General features: G+C 32.5%; 1 protein-coding gene across 2 annotated transcripts; it reads left to right on the forward strand.

Annotated features, from left to right (window-relative positions):
* The first annotated feature begins 112 nt into the window (after positions 1–112).
* Positions 113–16,425, forward strand: LOC138308247 (intraflagellar transport protein 81 homolog). Of its 2 annotated transcripts, XM_069249235.1 has the most exons (14): positions 113–214; positions 782–943; positions 4,705–4,796; positions 7,570–7,602; positions 8,534–8,714; positions 9,342–9,497; positions 10,019–10,378; positions 10,791–10,886; positions 11,577–11,723; positions 12,132–12,281; positions 12,715–12,933; positions 13,293–13,379; positions 13,921–14,078; positions 15,352–16,425. In XM_069249235.1, the coding sequence occupies exons 2-14, from the start codon at positions 800–802 to the stop codon at positions 15,596–15,598; spliced, it is 2,070 nt and encodes a 689-aa protein (XP_069105336.1). In that variant the 5' UTR covers positions 113–214; positions 782–799; the 3' UTR covers positions 15,599–16,425. The 2 variants fall into 2 exon arrangements, with proteins under 2 accessions (XP_069105336.1, XP_069105337.1); XM_069249236.1 differs by lacking the exon at positions 7,570–7,602.
* The last annotated feature ends 498 nt before the right edge of the window (positions 16,426–16,923 follow it).

Below are 16,923 nucleotides of genomic sequence, written 5' to 3' on the forward strand. Positions count from 1 at the left end.
TTATTGATAAGACAATATACAAATATATTAAATAAAGTTTACAAATATAAATTGACGTGGATAAATACAGTATTTGAGAATAAGCTTGAGTTTTTAAATTTGATTAGAGATTACCGGAAGTGGCCACCGGAAGTATTCAAAATATCCGGGCACTGGAATTCCGGGCAAAAGGACTCGATCAGCTACAAGAAACATCTGTTTACATTTAGACAAGGTAGTTTAAGTGGTTAAAAGTAATTTCTTATATCAACCTAAGCAAGGAAATATTTAGTCAGCACCTTTGTCTTCTCAAATAATCCATGTATGTCGTTGTAAGCTCAGAAATGAACATGCTTGACAACAGAAGAGCGTCGTCAGTTACCAAACTCTCTGAGTGATTTCCAAAAAACTTATGTAGCCAACAGTAGCCTTTCAGTCCGATAAAAAGTGATATCGTTACAGAATCGTTTTACATATTTATTTACTTATGACTACTTAATATCTTTATCTATCTCTTACTGCTCCAACAAATGGCACTTGGCTCCTGCCTTTAATGGTTAAAAAGTAATATTTTGTCAAACTAGTCTACATGTATTTGATAACAAAAATTATTATCAGAATCAAGATACATGTAATGTTGTCCAATTATTGATGGTGTATAATAATTTTGTTTCTTTTTCATGTTGCGGTTGTTACTAGTGATAAATTAAAATCATCATGCAGATAAAATTGTGTCCATTAATGCATTGTTGTACATTTTTCGTTTGTTTGTTTGTTAATCTTTCTTATTTTATTGTTTCAGGACATTGTCAATGAAAAAATGAGTGAACAACTGAAATATATTGTCCAGGAACTGGCTAAGGAGCCATTCAACAAGAAATATAATTTGATCTCATTTGACTCCTTAGAAAGTATACAGCTGTTACAAGTTCTCAATGATGTATTGGCGGTCATTGATCCTAAGGTTTGTTTTTATCATTGGTAATAGATAGTGGAATATGTAGATCATACATTGATTTGTCTTTGACCACTGGTGAAGGGTGCCCCAGTGTTACCTAACTATTTATAAGATAAGAAAGATCAGATATATTTTATTGAAGTGTTACACATTTAAAATACATCACATCACAGACATACATACAGTGTAAAAGGAGCGGGTCGGTGTGACTTGTACATAGTGTTAAATATGGTCTCTGTCACTCAGCTGACGGAGTATGCTTCTTTGGCTCAGTTGGTAGAGCTGTAGATTTCCACGCCGGAGACCCGGGAACGATTCCTCAATCCTGGTCAGGGCACTTGACAGGAATGTGTATTCTCCCTGTTCTTCTACATTGGCGCCCAACTAAATAACCCATTGTAGGTGGTTAAAGAGTCTCGGGTTGAGATTTAGGAAATCTCAAGAAAAACAGGGGGAGTAGTGTTAAAGGAGCGGGTCGGTGTGACTTGTACATAGTGTTAAATATGGTCTCTGTCACTCAGCTGACAGAGCATGCTTCTTTGGCTCAGTCGGTAGAGCCGTAGATTTCCACGCCGGAGACCCGGGTTCGATTCCTGGTCAGGGCACTTGACAGGAATGTGTATTCTCCCTGTTCTTCTATAACAGTACATAAAACAAATTAAAATGTCCAGCCCACTTATGAGACACTAAGTGTCACACTAAGCATCGGTATGGCTATAAAAAAGAATGGTTTTGCTGGATGTTACCATGAAAATATTAATAAGTAAAAAATGGCCACTTATTCCAATGTTATCATTTTTGCAATATAACATTTAAATATCAGTCTTGTCATAGATTATATGGGTCATATGCCATTATTATTACCATAAAATAAGGTGAATACTGTGATCGTGGCTTTATGAATATTAGGGCTGGATCGAAACACCGATATCCTGGTTTGTACCAGTATTTGCGCTTGGGTAAAAATAAACATGAGTACAATTCAGCAGAGCACATGACAGCTTGCATTTGGCATGACAACTATTTTGTTCAAAAGATGTCTTTAGATTTCACAATATCGGTAACAATTTTAACATGAAAAATATCGTCAATATGTATCGTGTATCATATCAGTGTATTGCCAATACGTATTGTATTGTATTGGTTCCGCTGTTCCAATACGTATACCTAGCCCTAATGAATATATCAGCACAATAAATTAAAATGTCCAGTCTAAACAGACTTATGACTCAAAGAAAAAAATAATAATAAAAATAAATTGGTACACATGTAGATAAATAAAGTAAGTGTTAGCAATAAGTTGTAATATGTGTGATGTGATGTGTTACTTATGGTAAGAAATTAATTGACTTTAGTTAAAGTTTATAATTGCTTGCATGTACATTGATTGATATTTTCTTTGCTTTCAATTCACACACCAGTTAAATTTTAGAATTCCTTAAAAACAAATTATGAAACTTTCAGCACCATGACAGGTGTGTAATTGTGTCGCCTGCAACGCAAGGGCGACATTGTGTCGCCTGCAACGCAAGGGCGACACTTAGGTATCACTATGTCGGCGTCTCGGAAACGGTTTCCGTGCGATAACTTAATTAATCATTGTCCGATTTCAACCAAATTTAGTATATTGCTTTATATCAATGAGATTTCGGACAAGGATGACAATGGTCAAAATCCGTTAATATTTGCAAGAGTTATGGGACTTTAAATTCGTAAAGACAGATAAATCCATGGTTTCCGTTCGATAACTAAAATATTTATTGTCCTATTTCAACAAAATTTCATGAATTGCTTTATATCAATGAGATTCTTATCAGTTCAATAATGGTCAAAATCTGTCAATATTCGCAAGAGTTACGGGACTTTAAAATCGTCAAAACATGGTTTCCTATATATAACTTCAGTATTTATTGTCCAATTTCAACCAAATTTGGTGTACAATGTATTGCTTTATATCAATGAGATCTAAGATGGGTTTAATACTGGTCAAAATCCATCAATATTTGCAAGAGTTACAGGATTCGATAACTTCTTCAAATTATTAACAATATTTTCAACTCAGAATAATTATTTTATGTGATGCTGTGCAGGCGACACATCCACTTCCGTGAAATTTTTGTTTGTAATTACGAATCATTCTCTAATTAAAACAGTAATTTTTGTTGACAACTTGTGTATTTTGTATAAGATATTTTAATTTATTTTGATCACTTTCAGGAAATGGAGTTGGTAAAAGATTAATCTGCCATTTAAAGTTTATGTTGTTGTTTTTTAATGCTGGAGTTTATTGTTATCTTTTATTTTAAATATTTACAAATATTTTCTCCGTACTTTGAATTTTTAAATTTTTTTTGTGTTAGTTACAGACTCATGTTCTTGTGCTTTTTTCATTGTTCATTGATAAAATCTTGAAAAAAATATTTAACTCAATTATTTTATATGAATCTTTAAAAGAATGAAATATGTTTATTAAATGTCTTAAAGATGCTCCACTGCTGACATACATGTAGCATAAATGATACTCATCCTTTGAACAATAATTGGTGTTTAAAGTTGTATGGTCTATCACTTTCGCTCTTTTTGTCATAGTAAAAACTGTTTAAGTGTTATACACATTTTTCCCCGTCTGTCCGAGGTTTAAACTTTCTACTTTTACCACTTTTTATAAAGTTGCAGCACTGGAAGTATTTTTAATTATAGAAGTAAAAAATCTTTTTAACGTGTACACGTCAAAAATAAGCTCGAAAGGTGCCGAATCATTCCGAACTCTTCCGAACATCGTCGCGACAATCTCGAAGTAACACAAGAGTTGTGAAACCAAATGTCAACAATTTTTTTCATAAACAAAGCATGCGGTCGACCTCAGCAGACTGGATCTACAAAGAAAATAATGCTTGCACATTACAATATTTTGTACACACAATATTGAATTACGGCAATGTGTGAATTAGATGTTTCAAATACTCGCTCTGTGGACATTACCAGCAGGATTTACTCATATTAGCCAGAAGGAAAACGTAAACAAACACATGTGCGCTTACGCTAGTTACCTGGATCACCACGTGCAGGACTTGTGGACACAAGTCACGCGGTACGATTTGGAATGCCGACAAAAGCCGAAGGTACTGAACATGGCGGTGATTGAAGGCGCAGTATTCAAAACCAGGAATATATGATCCCTAGATTTCGGCGCTCTTATAGGCCGACATATTCTTTTGGGGAGCTTAATCAATAAGTTACATGTGCATGTTTAAATATCAAATGTTTAAGCAATATATCGTTACAGTGAAAATTACCAGAAATACAACTTTAATCGTGTATATATATATATGTCTAATTAACACAAAAAATAATATAAAATAATTTGTTTTGCCTTTGGTGCATGCGCAATCAGTACATTATTCCATATAGGGTATATTGCCACAGAATTTTTTCGGGATACAATTTATTATTTTTTATATTTTTAACTTCAAGTAAAATTAGAAGCTCAAACTTTTTAATGATAGTGGTGTAAAGTAAGTAATTCTTGTAACTGAAGAAAAATACTAAATTGTCTGCATCTATTTTTAATAGAAAAAAATATCATTTGTCAGTGGTGGAGCATCTTTAAAACAAATCACCATTAAGAAAAATATATTTCATTGGTATTTATAACCGATTCTGCACAAAGTAATAATTTGCAACGTTTTGCAAATATATGATGTAAAATACTAATTTTGAATCCATGTATTTGATTTCTGTATGATCTCGTTATAATAACATTTCAGCAACAAATTGATATCCGAGAGGAGAGCTCTGACCAGACTGCCATTAGAATATTCCACATGCTAAGAGTACTGAAATACAAACCCCCAACAGAGTAAGTATTTATCGTGTATTGGTATCAGGATTTATGCTTGGTGTTCCATAAATATGGTCCTTCTCAGATAAAATGGTGTCCCCTTATGGTGTACACCAACTTTCTATCGCCCAGCTTCTTAATTTCACGATTTCCATTTTAAAACAAGTTCATGAAAAAAACATTCACTGATTTTAAAAAATGATTGGAAATTCCTATCAGAATCAATGATGTACAAATTAAAATGTAGATGTTAGTTCGCAGATATAAACTTTTGCAAATTTACTTGGATGGTGAAAGTAAATTGCTCGCCACAGAAGAAAGTTGGTTTACAATCATTGAAATGGGTTTTCAGAAAAAAAGTGGGGTCCTTGCTATGCTTAAAAAGGATATGGGGATGGCTTATTGTAGATATGTTATTGTATCAAATATTCTCACTAATGCAACCCATTTTAAATTTTTGTTTTCTTAACCTGTCTGAATTATCTCCCCCTGGCTCAAAATCCAGATTTGAGTGCATATTTGTTGTATATATTTATGATACATGTAATACACAAACCAAATTAAAACATATCAATTTGAATTATCAAATATAAGGAAACAAATTTACTTCTTATAATTATAAGTGTTCCAGCAGGAAATTTATTTACCATATTCATAATGTTAACTGTCTCTACTACAAATTTTCAGCTACATAGCCAGCGTCAAGGAAATGAACTGCAGTGTACTGTTCAAGTCACCATCTTGCTACCATCTGGTTATTCAAAACACTCACTATCTATGACGTCATAACACAATGCCATCATCCAAATAATGCATCATTTCCTTGACAAATTTGGAGTGGAGACAGTTAATTTATGAAAATTATTTGGAAACAAATTGTTACGTAGTTAGTTGTACATGTATTATAGATCTACTCAGGTAGAACTCTTTAAAAGAATTACAAGACAACTTTATTTAAAATATCAATATTTTGAGTTTATATTATATAAATTATATATTCAGACATTATATAGACCTGATTCATTACTTACCTTAATGAAACCTATGCATGTCTTTCAAGATATTCCATTAGCCCTGATTATCTATGTATTATATCTTTGATATAAGGTATTCATTGATATTCTTTTTATTATTTTATAAATGGTTGTATTTACTTTATCATATCTATTTGTGTCACTGTTACAGAGACGTGTAAGTACTATTTTCTATAACAGACACTGTATGCAGTGGTAGCTGTGTCACATTAAAATCCTCTTAGGTCAATTAACTCATTCACCCCTGAAGACACATTTAGACTCTTCCAAATCAGTATTAGATTGGTCCATTATGAAAATTCAGGGGTGAATGAATTAAGACTGTAGTTGACTGAGTGTGCTTTAACTGCTGCAATCTCACTGCTTCACTGGCACAGGGCTTGAATTTTAGATACATTTGTAGAACTGGTGTGGGGTTTGCTGTTAACATGTACATGTAGCTTTCACTGTAAGCAAAAATGTCTTATCAAATACCTGCTATGTAAATTGAATTGGGCATAGTATCACTCATGACTGTTTAATCCTCTTCTGTTTCTTAGTTTCTCTTGTTCTTCTTTAAATTGTCAGTGCATTTCTGTCCTTAATAATTAAGTTCCTCCAACGGAGTGGAGAACTTATTGTGTTTGCTCTTTTTCTTATTCTTCTTCTGGTTCTTTTTCCGCCACTACTTTGTCCGACCATTTTCTCGAAAACCATGAAATTTTGCAAGGTCATATTCGGTGACCTTCAGATGTGTCCACCGGTTTTATTTTTTCCCACCAGCATCGAAGATGGCCGCCACAGCCATTCATTGTTCAAAATTGAACTGTTTATATATATTTAACTACTTGTTCGATTTGCCTTGAATTGGTTTTAATATGCAGTTAAAATTAGATTCTAATTTTTTAAAGTAAAAAATAGCATAATTATGAGAAGAAAAAAAATTGTGACTGTTTCAAATCTTCTTAATCCAATAAGAGTTATCTCCCTTTATTCACTGGTCAGCAGGGATCCGTTCAGGTCAAAGTTCAATTTGGTTGTATTTTTAAGTTATAGATCATATTGTTACTAGTAACATAAAACTATTTTAAGGTCCTTTATGGGTTACCTGTAGATGTGCTACTTATGCAGACCAGGAACCAAGATGGCCGTCACGGCATGCAATTGGTCAAAATTGAACAAAAAGGAACATAGTTGAGAACACATATCTAATACAATTAGACATTGCTGTGCCCAAAATATTTTTCTTCTGCGAAATCAGATTTATTTATCGGTTAAACAATGTCACATCATCATTCAAGGGAGGTCACTCTTTTCAAATTAGGCTCTGTGGAGATTGGATGAACTTTATGTGACGGCACCCATCACAATTAGATCTTAATGTTTTTTTCTTGTTTCCTCAAAATTAAATCTGTTTTTATTCCTTTGATTTGAAGAGAGAGCAAAAAATTAATAGAGCAGTTTTTAAATAACTGATATAATTTTTTCTCCCTTTCATCATCAGAATGAATTTTTTCTGCCTTAACTGAATAGCGAATACCTTGTGTATTAATGATTAATATCATTTAGGTTTATGAAAAAAAAATCAGAAGATTTAAATCATTGATTCTAAATATTCTGCTTTACCACATAATTTCTGCATGGCACAGTACAAATTTACCTGAAGTTGTTTCGAAATACAATGTATAACAAAATAACATTACTCACCAGTATAGATTTAGTGGTGTGTTGTTGTTTGTGATAACAGGTAGTCTAGTTTATATGTTTCTGTCATTAAGACATCATGATATGGAAGAACGAATGGCTTTACGGTAAGTATGTAATGTTTTGTTATGATTAAAAGTCAAGTTATACTAGTTATTGCGGTAAGTATACAATTTATACATCGTTTTTTTTTAAGATTAGATTTAAGAGAGTTTGATGTTATTGGACAGCTTTCAGGTTCATGATTAATTGATATAAGCAGTAGCCAATTAACATTTAATCTGGCCAAACCCAGTCTTAATTATGACATCTTATTTGTCCAATCAGGTAAAACCTGTGTAAAGTTTACAATTTAAATTTGACTGTTAAAATGCATAAAATTTAATGAGACAGTTATCACACAAATATATCTTTTATTTTCAACACATTTATGTATAAAAAACAAGATGATCAATTTATATTTATATATTTCAAAAATTAAAAATTAGCATTAAAAGTGAAGAAAAAAATATCAGTATAAGGAATAAGAAAAATCATGCTCAGAAAACATCAAAGCAACATTTGATTTTCAGTACATGTAATACAGTATTTGACATGCTAGTTTATTTCTTAATTCTTTGTGACTTTTATGTTTTGATTCTATTTATTTGGTCTACTAATACATTCATGTGACTTATTAGATATAAATATTTGTTTTGATAACGTTACTAATTACTGTTTAAAAGCTATAACACTTTATTGAATTTTAAATTGCCATCTCTTGAGATTTTTTTTGTAATTTTTTCCCTTTCATTTGAGTTCTTATGATCTTCTAACTCAGAATATATAAAGAATTCATAATTATATTTATATTCAAATGACGTACATATTAATTCAAACAGTTTTAAGTTTTATTTGATGCATAGCTTAAGCTTTTAAATAATATCAATAGCGGTGCATATCAAAAACCCATCAAAGAAGAGGGATAATGTATCACTTCTAACACTTTTGTCCCCTGTTTTAGATTTATTGCTATCATTTGCTTTTTTGTTTCACTAGGTCTGCCTTTCGTACTGGCATAGTCCAGGGAGACAAATTTGTGATCTACCCTATTTTGGAATGGCTGTTTCGAAGGATTCCAGAGCTGAAAAAGAGGGCATACCTCGCCCATTTCCTGTTCAAAATCGATGTTCCAGCAGAGATTATGCAGGAGGATCAGATACCTGAATTGTATGCACAGGTAAGTTAATCTAGCATTCAGCTTTCCTCTAGACCCCTTCTATTAAAACTTTGTATGCTCTTAGAGTTAAAACAAAAGTAAATCAATAAAGTTGTACCTCAGTCATACATATATATACAGATATGAATCCACTGACGATTTGCTAGTTGTCAAAGAAACTGTCCGGATACTGTATGTGACATTGCATTTAGTATTGTGTAGGCTACGATATTTGATATTATATTGGATAGGAACACATGTTTTTGTGAGCATGAGGCATTACTTCATACACCATGGCGATCAGTCAATTGAATGCTTATTTGTTGAAAACTTTGAGGAATTATTTTAATTGAAATTAACAGATTTGAAGGGATGGACATTGATTTTCATAAAAAATAGTTTTCTTTAGAGAATTATAATGTGAAAAATAATATTTTACTGTAAATTGCTAATAAAGAAATAACAAATTGTATGCTTTAAACTAACCAGCTTTCTTACACAGCTACTTATTTCGCTATTTCCGCTCTAAAACAAGGTTTTAGAGATGACCTTTGCGGAAGAAAAGTTAAAAGATTTCTTTGCAAGTCGAAGAAGGTGTTAAATAGATCCTGATTTATTGATTAATTCTACTTTTTCTTTCATGTTTAGTATGAGGAGTTGATGGAACAGTTCAAGGAACTGCACAAACAGAGCGACAATCTGAAGAATTCTGGATACAATACAACAGAGATACGAAAAGATATTTCTAACATGGAGGACGAGAAAGAACAGCTGAACAAGAGGATAGAGAGACTCAAGAGGAAGGTTTGTGTTAGAACTGTACAAATGAAATAGACTGTATTTTAAGCTGATTTCCTGTGAATATATGCCAAAAATACATGTAACATGTATTCAAAATTTGCTACAAGAGTACCAAAATGGTTTTCAAATGGGACGAAAAGTTCTAATGACTTTTATTATTATCAATAATTAAATTATTCGTATGTCAGTATAGTTTTTACACAACTTGTGAATGTTTTTGTGTCGTTTCACTGACTAGTACGTATATATACTATGTGTTCACTATTGCCTTCATCAGACAAAAAATCAGGCAGGCTGAGTACACAAAAAATTGTAAAAGTGTACATTGACAAGTTGTCTTCAAAATAAAAGTAGATGATTGATGGCGATTTCATTACAGCTGTGGTATACATATGTAATGCTAAAATGTAATCGGAGCAAAATGACTACATTATACTTATTGTTGAAAGAATTCACCACAAGCAAAATAAAACCAAATCTTGAGCAGTAAAATATTTTTTGTTATTCACTGTCCTTGTTTGCAGGTTGAATCTCACCCAAATTCCCAAACCATGATGAATGTGGCTAGAAATCTTCGTATGGAACGAGACAGAGAGAAGAGACTGGCAGAACAACGTCAGGAGCAGTCTACTTTAATACAACACGAAGAACAGAAGATTCGACGACTTCAGCAACAACTTCACGACACCCGCCAGGCTGGTGTCGGGGCGACACCACAGAGTCTGCTTCAGAGGCTGGAGGAAGAGACTAGGACTAATAAGTACATCGTCACCGAGAGACTACCCAAGGACCTACAGGCTCGCAAGAAAACTTTACAGGATCTGCAGAAAGTTGTATCTGAACCAGCCATGGGGCAGTCAGATCTGGATAAGCTCTTGACTCAGGTAAGTGATTTTGTTATTTGATATCAATCATTAATTACATAGACTTGTAATGATCTTGTTTTAGACTGAATTAAGGATATTTAACATTTTCTATTGTAAAGGGAAAACATAGCTGTTTATTGTTCTTCGAAAAAGTTTTTTTTTCTTCGGAGAGATGATGACATAAGAAACACTTTATATCATACTATTTAATTTAATCAGATAATTATCACATTATTCAAATTTTGGAAAATCTTAAAAGTCTGAGAGTACATGTTGATGGAGCTTTCTGAGCTTGGTATTAAAAATATGAACACAATATAATCTTTTACAAAAAAAAAATTCCACGGGGAAGGGATCTTTATGCTGCTTAAATACATGTACATATATGTTTTAACTAAAAGACATCTTTACTTTGGAATTGTTCTTCCAGATTCAAGAATTGAACTCTGAGATTAATCAGTTGATTGAGAAAAGGATGAGGACTGGCGATCCGACAGATGACAAATCCTCGCTCTTCAAACAGCAGGTAGGGTTCACTGTAATGTTTTAGACTATAGAAATGTGCCCTTTCATTTTGATATTATATGATTTGCAAACCAAAATTGTATCTCAGATGGCTATAGGCGAATTTACACATATGAACTTGCTAATTTTTTACGACTCGGTGTTCATTGGAAGTAAGAAAAAAAAAGAAAAAAAAGACGTACAAATGTAGCAATAAAAGGTGACTATTGATAAGTTAGTTAAAGTGTTCAATGTTTTACAATATCTGTGCGTTACAGTGTTTAAGAATATCACGTGTTATCTCAGCAAAGTGTTCACCATTCTACAAATACCCCTCCATGACCTCCACCTCTATTGAGGTAGAATGCATATGGTTCAGATGCATCTCACGTTCTGCTTCCTAGCACTTGGGTTTTTAGTTGTGGTGGAAGAGTGGATGATCTTTTGAACATTTAATAACTTGCTCTCAAACATTTTCAACATCTTACTGCCAGTATTCTTACCTCTTAGCTATGTGTTTGAGATTGAATTAGCTATCATTGTGGCCAGTCACCTGGTACATATGCTGGTATTTCTCTTGACTCTTTTTTTCTACAAACACACATTCATGTATTATTGCTCCTGCTGTAATTCCAAATACCTGAAACAAAATAAAACCAAATCAAAGGTATTATTGTCTGAAATGTATGATATGTATATTTTTTCTGTGCAGGCTGCAATCATTGCTCACAAGAAAGAGGCTGCAATGACGTTATACCGTGAGATACGAGAGGAATACAATCACACCACACAGGAACTGGACCAAAAACGAGAAGTGGTGAAAGAGTCAGGAGGCGGTGAGGTGCTGAAGGGCGAAGATGTAAGTTTACCTACATAATCTCATGATAATCATTAAGACTTTGGAAAAATAATTGTGAACTACATCTATTCATGACGTGTTTTCCGCGAAACATGCATTGATACGTTTCAATATTGACTTTAAAACTGTATCATATGTAAAGGTATTTTCTTTGATACAACCATAGATACGCAAATTAATTTCAGAAAAAGAAATTAATTTCATATAAGACAAAAGATATTTGATTACACAAATATATTTGGAACAAATCGTCTTGGTGATAATTGTCCTTTGTAGCTCACAATGATTTTCTCGCTTATGTTCATATTTGAAAGTTGCGTGAGTAATAGTATATTAAGTTTTGGTACAAGTATTACAACTGTTTCTGTAAATAAGATTAAAAAATCCATGATACCGATTTGATTTCAGTTCAAGAGATATGTGAACAAGTTAAGAAGTAAGAGCACCATTTACAAGAAGAAGAGACAGGAAATTGCTGAACTGCGGGCAGAGTATGGGGTGTTATCACGTACCGAGGAAATCCTACGTAATCGTGACGAGAATATTAACCAACAATTGGTTAGTATGAAGTTTTTGCTTTACAGAGAAAAAAATCTCCATTCAAATAATGAATAGAAACAATATATCAACAACCAAAGTTCACTTATGTTGTATGATTATGGCACATTCTAAAGTAATGGCCGGAACAGGAGTCTGAGAACAAAATCCTGACTTTTGTTGGGTTTTTTTTTTCATAGGCAAGTGGGGGGGAAATAGGGTCGGGGGTAAAAAATTACTGTGTAGGTCGGGTAACCCTAACAGACATATTTTTTTTTGCCTAATAGAAAAAAATTAGGGCGCAACATACACTTATTATTAGGAAATATTTAGAAGGATTCAATTCTATCTTTGGCTTTTCATTTAATAAATACAAGATTTCATGACTAATACATAATTATTGTCTTGAAATTTCCGTGTTACTAGTTCTACAGAAGAAACGTTATTTTTACAGGAATTATTGGAAAACAAGAAAGGGGTTGCTGGTTATCGGCAAACACAGGATGAACTGGAGAAAGTATCCAGTGTAAAAAGTGGTTTGGATGAGCGCAAGGGCAAGACACTCGAAGATATCTCAGACATGGTACAAAGACTAACAAGAAGGATAGCAGAGAAGAAGACAGCACTAGCACCAATTATCAAGGAACTACGTCCCTTGAGGCAAAGATCACAGGTAAAATATGATAATCTCTTTACCTTTATACTGATTACTGTGAAATCATTCATTTTCATTAGACTTGTTATTCAAAACATTTTACATCACTTTATCGTTATACTGATTACTGTAAAATCACCTAATTTGATTTACCCTCTAGGTCTCAGGAGATGAATATAGAAGAAGACATACTGATTTCAGCATTATCCATGAAAGATCAATTTTTCTGTGACACAAAAGTGATATTTTTATGTAATTATGGAGTTTTAATTTGTTGTACCATCAAAACTTTTTAACCATGCTCTGCAGGAACTTTTTGTATAATTATGGAGTTTTAATTTGTTACACCATTTAAACTTTCTTACCATGCTATACAGGAACTTACAGCCAGACACGAGGAGAAGAAACAAGCTTACGATACAGCATCAGCTGGTCTGGAGAGTAACATGTCTAAATTGGAACAGGTCAGTTTGATCGTAAACTAAAAATACTGAGTGTGTTGAACGGTAAAGATCAACTATTAGATGTTTGTTCAAGAAATGCTGTTTTGGTGACTTTATTGTATGTCTGTGTAAAAAATAACTTTTTAAAAAGACTGACTACTGAACTTACTTTTCATATTACATGTACATGCATTATGATAAATTGTATAGATGAAATATACAAAATGCAATCATTCTATATTTGTTAAAGAACGCAGCAAGAATTGTTATAAGATTGGTGTTCACAAGATTTTGAAACTGATTTACACATGTACCATATACAAATAGACCTCAATATATATTCCTACAACCTTTAAAATCCGAAGATCTATTCAATAAAAAAAATACAATATTTTTCGGCCCTCACAAACTTTCACAAAATTTTATTTCCATCTGGTTTAAGTAAAATTTTAAATAAGACAACAGATGTTAAAATCTTATTCGGGGTCCCAACAGCTGGTTAATTACATTTTACTATAAGTTAAATTTTAAAAGCTTCCGCTACATTGTTTTTTATAAACAGGAAGTGCGTGCGTACCGAGAGGAAGTCACTCAGGACGAAGGAAGGTACCACTACCTGAACTGTATGATTAACATGTTGGAGATCCAACAGCAGAAGGTGGCGGACGAAATGAAGAGCTACACATCATCGGACACATTTGCTCGGAAGAAGACGTTCAGGTACGCCCTCAAACCTTCACGCAGTTTATATACTATAGGAAATATTTTGTGTTAGAAGTTACGTCTACAAAAGTGTTTTATGAACGAGCGATACAATGGCAATGGTTATGGGGGCATATGATGGTTATGGGGGCATAAAGCTTGTCCGTTACATCCTGATTTTCTTTTTTTTTTTCACGAATTTTTTTTTATTTTTTCCAATTTCATTGATACATATATCTCAATCACATATCATCGTCCTCATCCTCATCAGTTAATTCACATCATTCACATCATCAATCATCCTTACAAAGCAATAATTATCCTCACAAATAGATATCTACATCAATATTGAACACAAACAATACATGATATCATCATCATCATCATCATGTCATCTTCATCATCATCATCATCTTCCATCATCATCATCATCATCATCACAATCATCATCATCATCATCATCAGATTACATCCTGATTTAATGTGGAGGTATTTTGTCCTTACGTACATTTTTTAGCTAAATGTTATTTATACAATATATTATACCGTATAGCCGGTTATTTTTGCGGATCAAAATTTTCGCGATTTGATCTAAAAACATATGTAAGCGATTTTAAAGTTTTGCGATATGGATTTAAGGGTAGATATCATTCAACCCTTAGTCAATAATTCGCGGATCAAATTCTCGCGATCCTAGCAATGTCATAAAAATATCTCCTACGCGAAAAAAATGTTCTCTATGGTATTTTGGGTAAAGTTCAGCTGAGCAATTCTATTTAGTTTTCTGGACAAGCTTTATTGAAGTTTAAAGGGACAATTCACTCAGACTAATTCTTTGACATAACCAAGAAGCAAAATATGACATTAATGTATTGTTTTACATTTCTTATCAAACATATAACAAAATATTGACAAATTCCACGTCATTGTTTAGTATTTTAATTGATATCGTTGTAATTACAAATCGTTGATCAATACGATAAAGCAGGTACAATATGTACGCTGTACCCATACCCGAGCAAAAGTCACGCACGTTAAACAAATGAACTACATAACACCAGAGGGGGTGATAAAATGATTTTTTAGGCAAGACATGTATATGTACAATTATTTATGTGTAAACACTAAGAGATTTTTGTAATTATCTCACAAGTCTGAACGATAACTTTACGAATTTTTGAGATATAAGAACTGCATAAGGAGAACAGATGGATGGTAATATTTGGGTTTTCTATATAACCAGACAATTACAGATACATGATGATTCAACTCGACTGTTTCCAAATTGCAGAGATATATTCCAAAGAAAGATTCAGGAACAAGAAAATCTAGGAAAGGGATTGAGAGAACAACAAAAAACTGTGAGAGAGAGTCAGGGGCCGAGCATGAGACAGATGAAGATGTGGAAAGACGTCCAACGGCTCATGGAATGTAAACTGCGATGTTACGACCAAACTGGTGGTATTGCAGGTTCAGCGGGTATGGGATACGGCGAGGCACCACCCGCGATGCTTGAGGAAGATCGGCTAGTGATGTAGCTCTGTAAATTATTTATTGTTAACTGATATCTATTTAAATTTCAGAGAAAGAAATATGGCTTTATTCTGAAAAGAATATGAAAGACTGAAAATTCGTTTTACATGTAGTTATTGAATTGGAGGGAAATAATATATATGGATTAATTCTGAAAACAATATGAAAGACTGAGAATTCATTTCAAATGTAGCTATAAGATCAGATTTCAGAGGAATAATATATATGGTTCTATTCTGAAAAAAATGTAAACGACTGAGAAATCGTTTCACAGGTAATTATAAGATTAAATTTCAGAGTAATATATGATATAATGGTTTAATCCGGTTAAAAATTAAAGAATTCGTTTCACATGTAGTATATGATGATTATTTATTTCAATTACATTCCATTGTATTTGTCAAATATTCCGTCCAAATAAAATGTTCGTATAATTTCAACGGTTTGTTTTTATAAATATGGCTTTATTCTGAAAAGAATATGAAAGACTGAAAATACGTTTTACATGTAGTTATTGAATTGGAGGGAAATAATATATATGGATTAATTCTGAAAACAATATGAAAGACTGAGAATTCATTTCAAATGTAGCTATAAGATCAGATTTCAGAGGAATAATATATATGGTTCTATTCTGAAAAAAATGTAAACGACTGAGAAATCGTTTCACAGGTAATTATAAGATTAAATTTCAGAGTAATATATGATATAATGGTTTAATCCGGTTAAAAATTAAAGAATTCGTTTCACATGTAGTATATGATGATTATTTATTTCAATTACATTCCATTGTATTTGTCAAATATTCCGTCCAAATAAAATGTTCGTATAATTTCAACGGTTTGTTTTTATAAATTCTCACTTATAAATAATGCACAGCGTATCACATAATGCACAATCCTGTTCCATCAACGTTCCTGAAGTTTAAAGAAAATCCTTAACTTATATTGTCTTTAATCTTACTGGCTTATGTTATGCATTCATATGATTTTTTTTTATTTATTTGCGTTAAAGAATATTGGCGAAACTAGGGTTTTGTTAATCGTGTTTTATTATGATCATTCAAGTGTAAACATCTGAAAAATTTATTCTGATTAAATTCAAAAGATCATTTTTACCATTTGACCTTGAAAACAAAAGAGAATTCAAGGCTTCAAATGTTAATTGAATGTTATTAAGATAAACGAAATAAGTAAGAATATGAGATAGTTTACATCCCGGTTCTCGAATGTACAAATTCAAGGCGACTTATTAAAAAAAAGCAAAAATACACACCTACATACGCGCTATAAATAAATTTGGGCACTTCCATACTTGCAAATTCTTATGT

The sequence above is a fragment of the Argopecten irradians genome, chromosome 14 (genome assembly GCF_041381155.1).
Source record: "Argopecten irradians isolate NY chromosome 14, Ai_NY, whole genome shotgun sequence".
Classification (NCBI taxonomy): domain Eukaryota; kingdom Metazoa; phylum Mollusca; class Bivalvia; order Pectinida; family Pectinidae; genus Argopecten; species Argopecten irradians.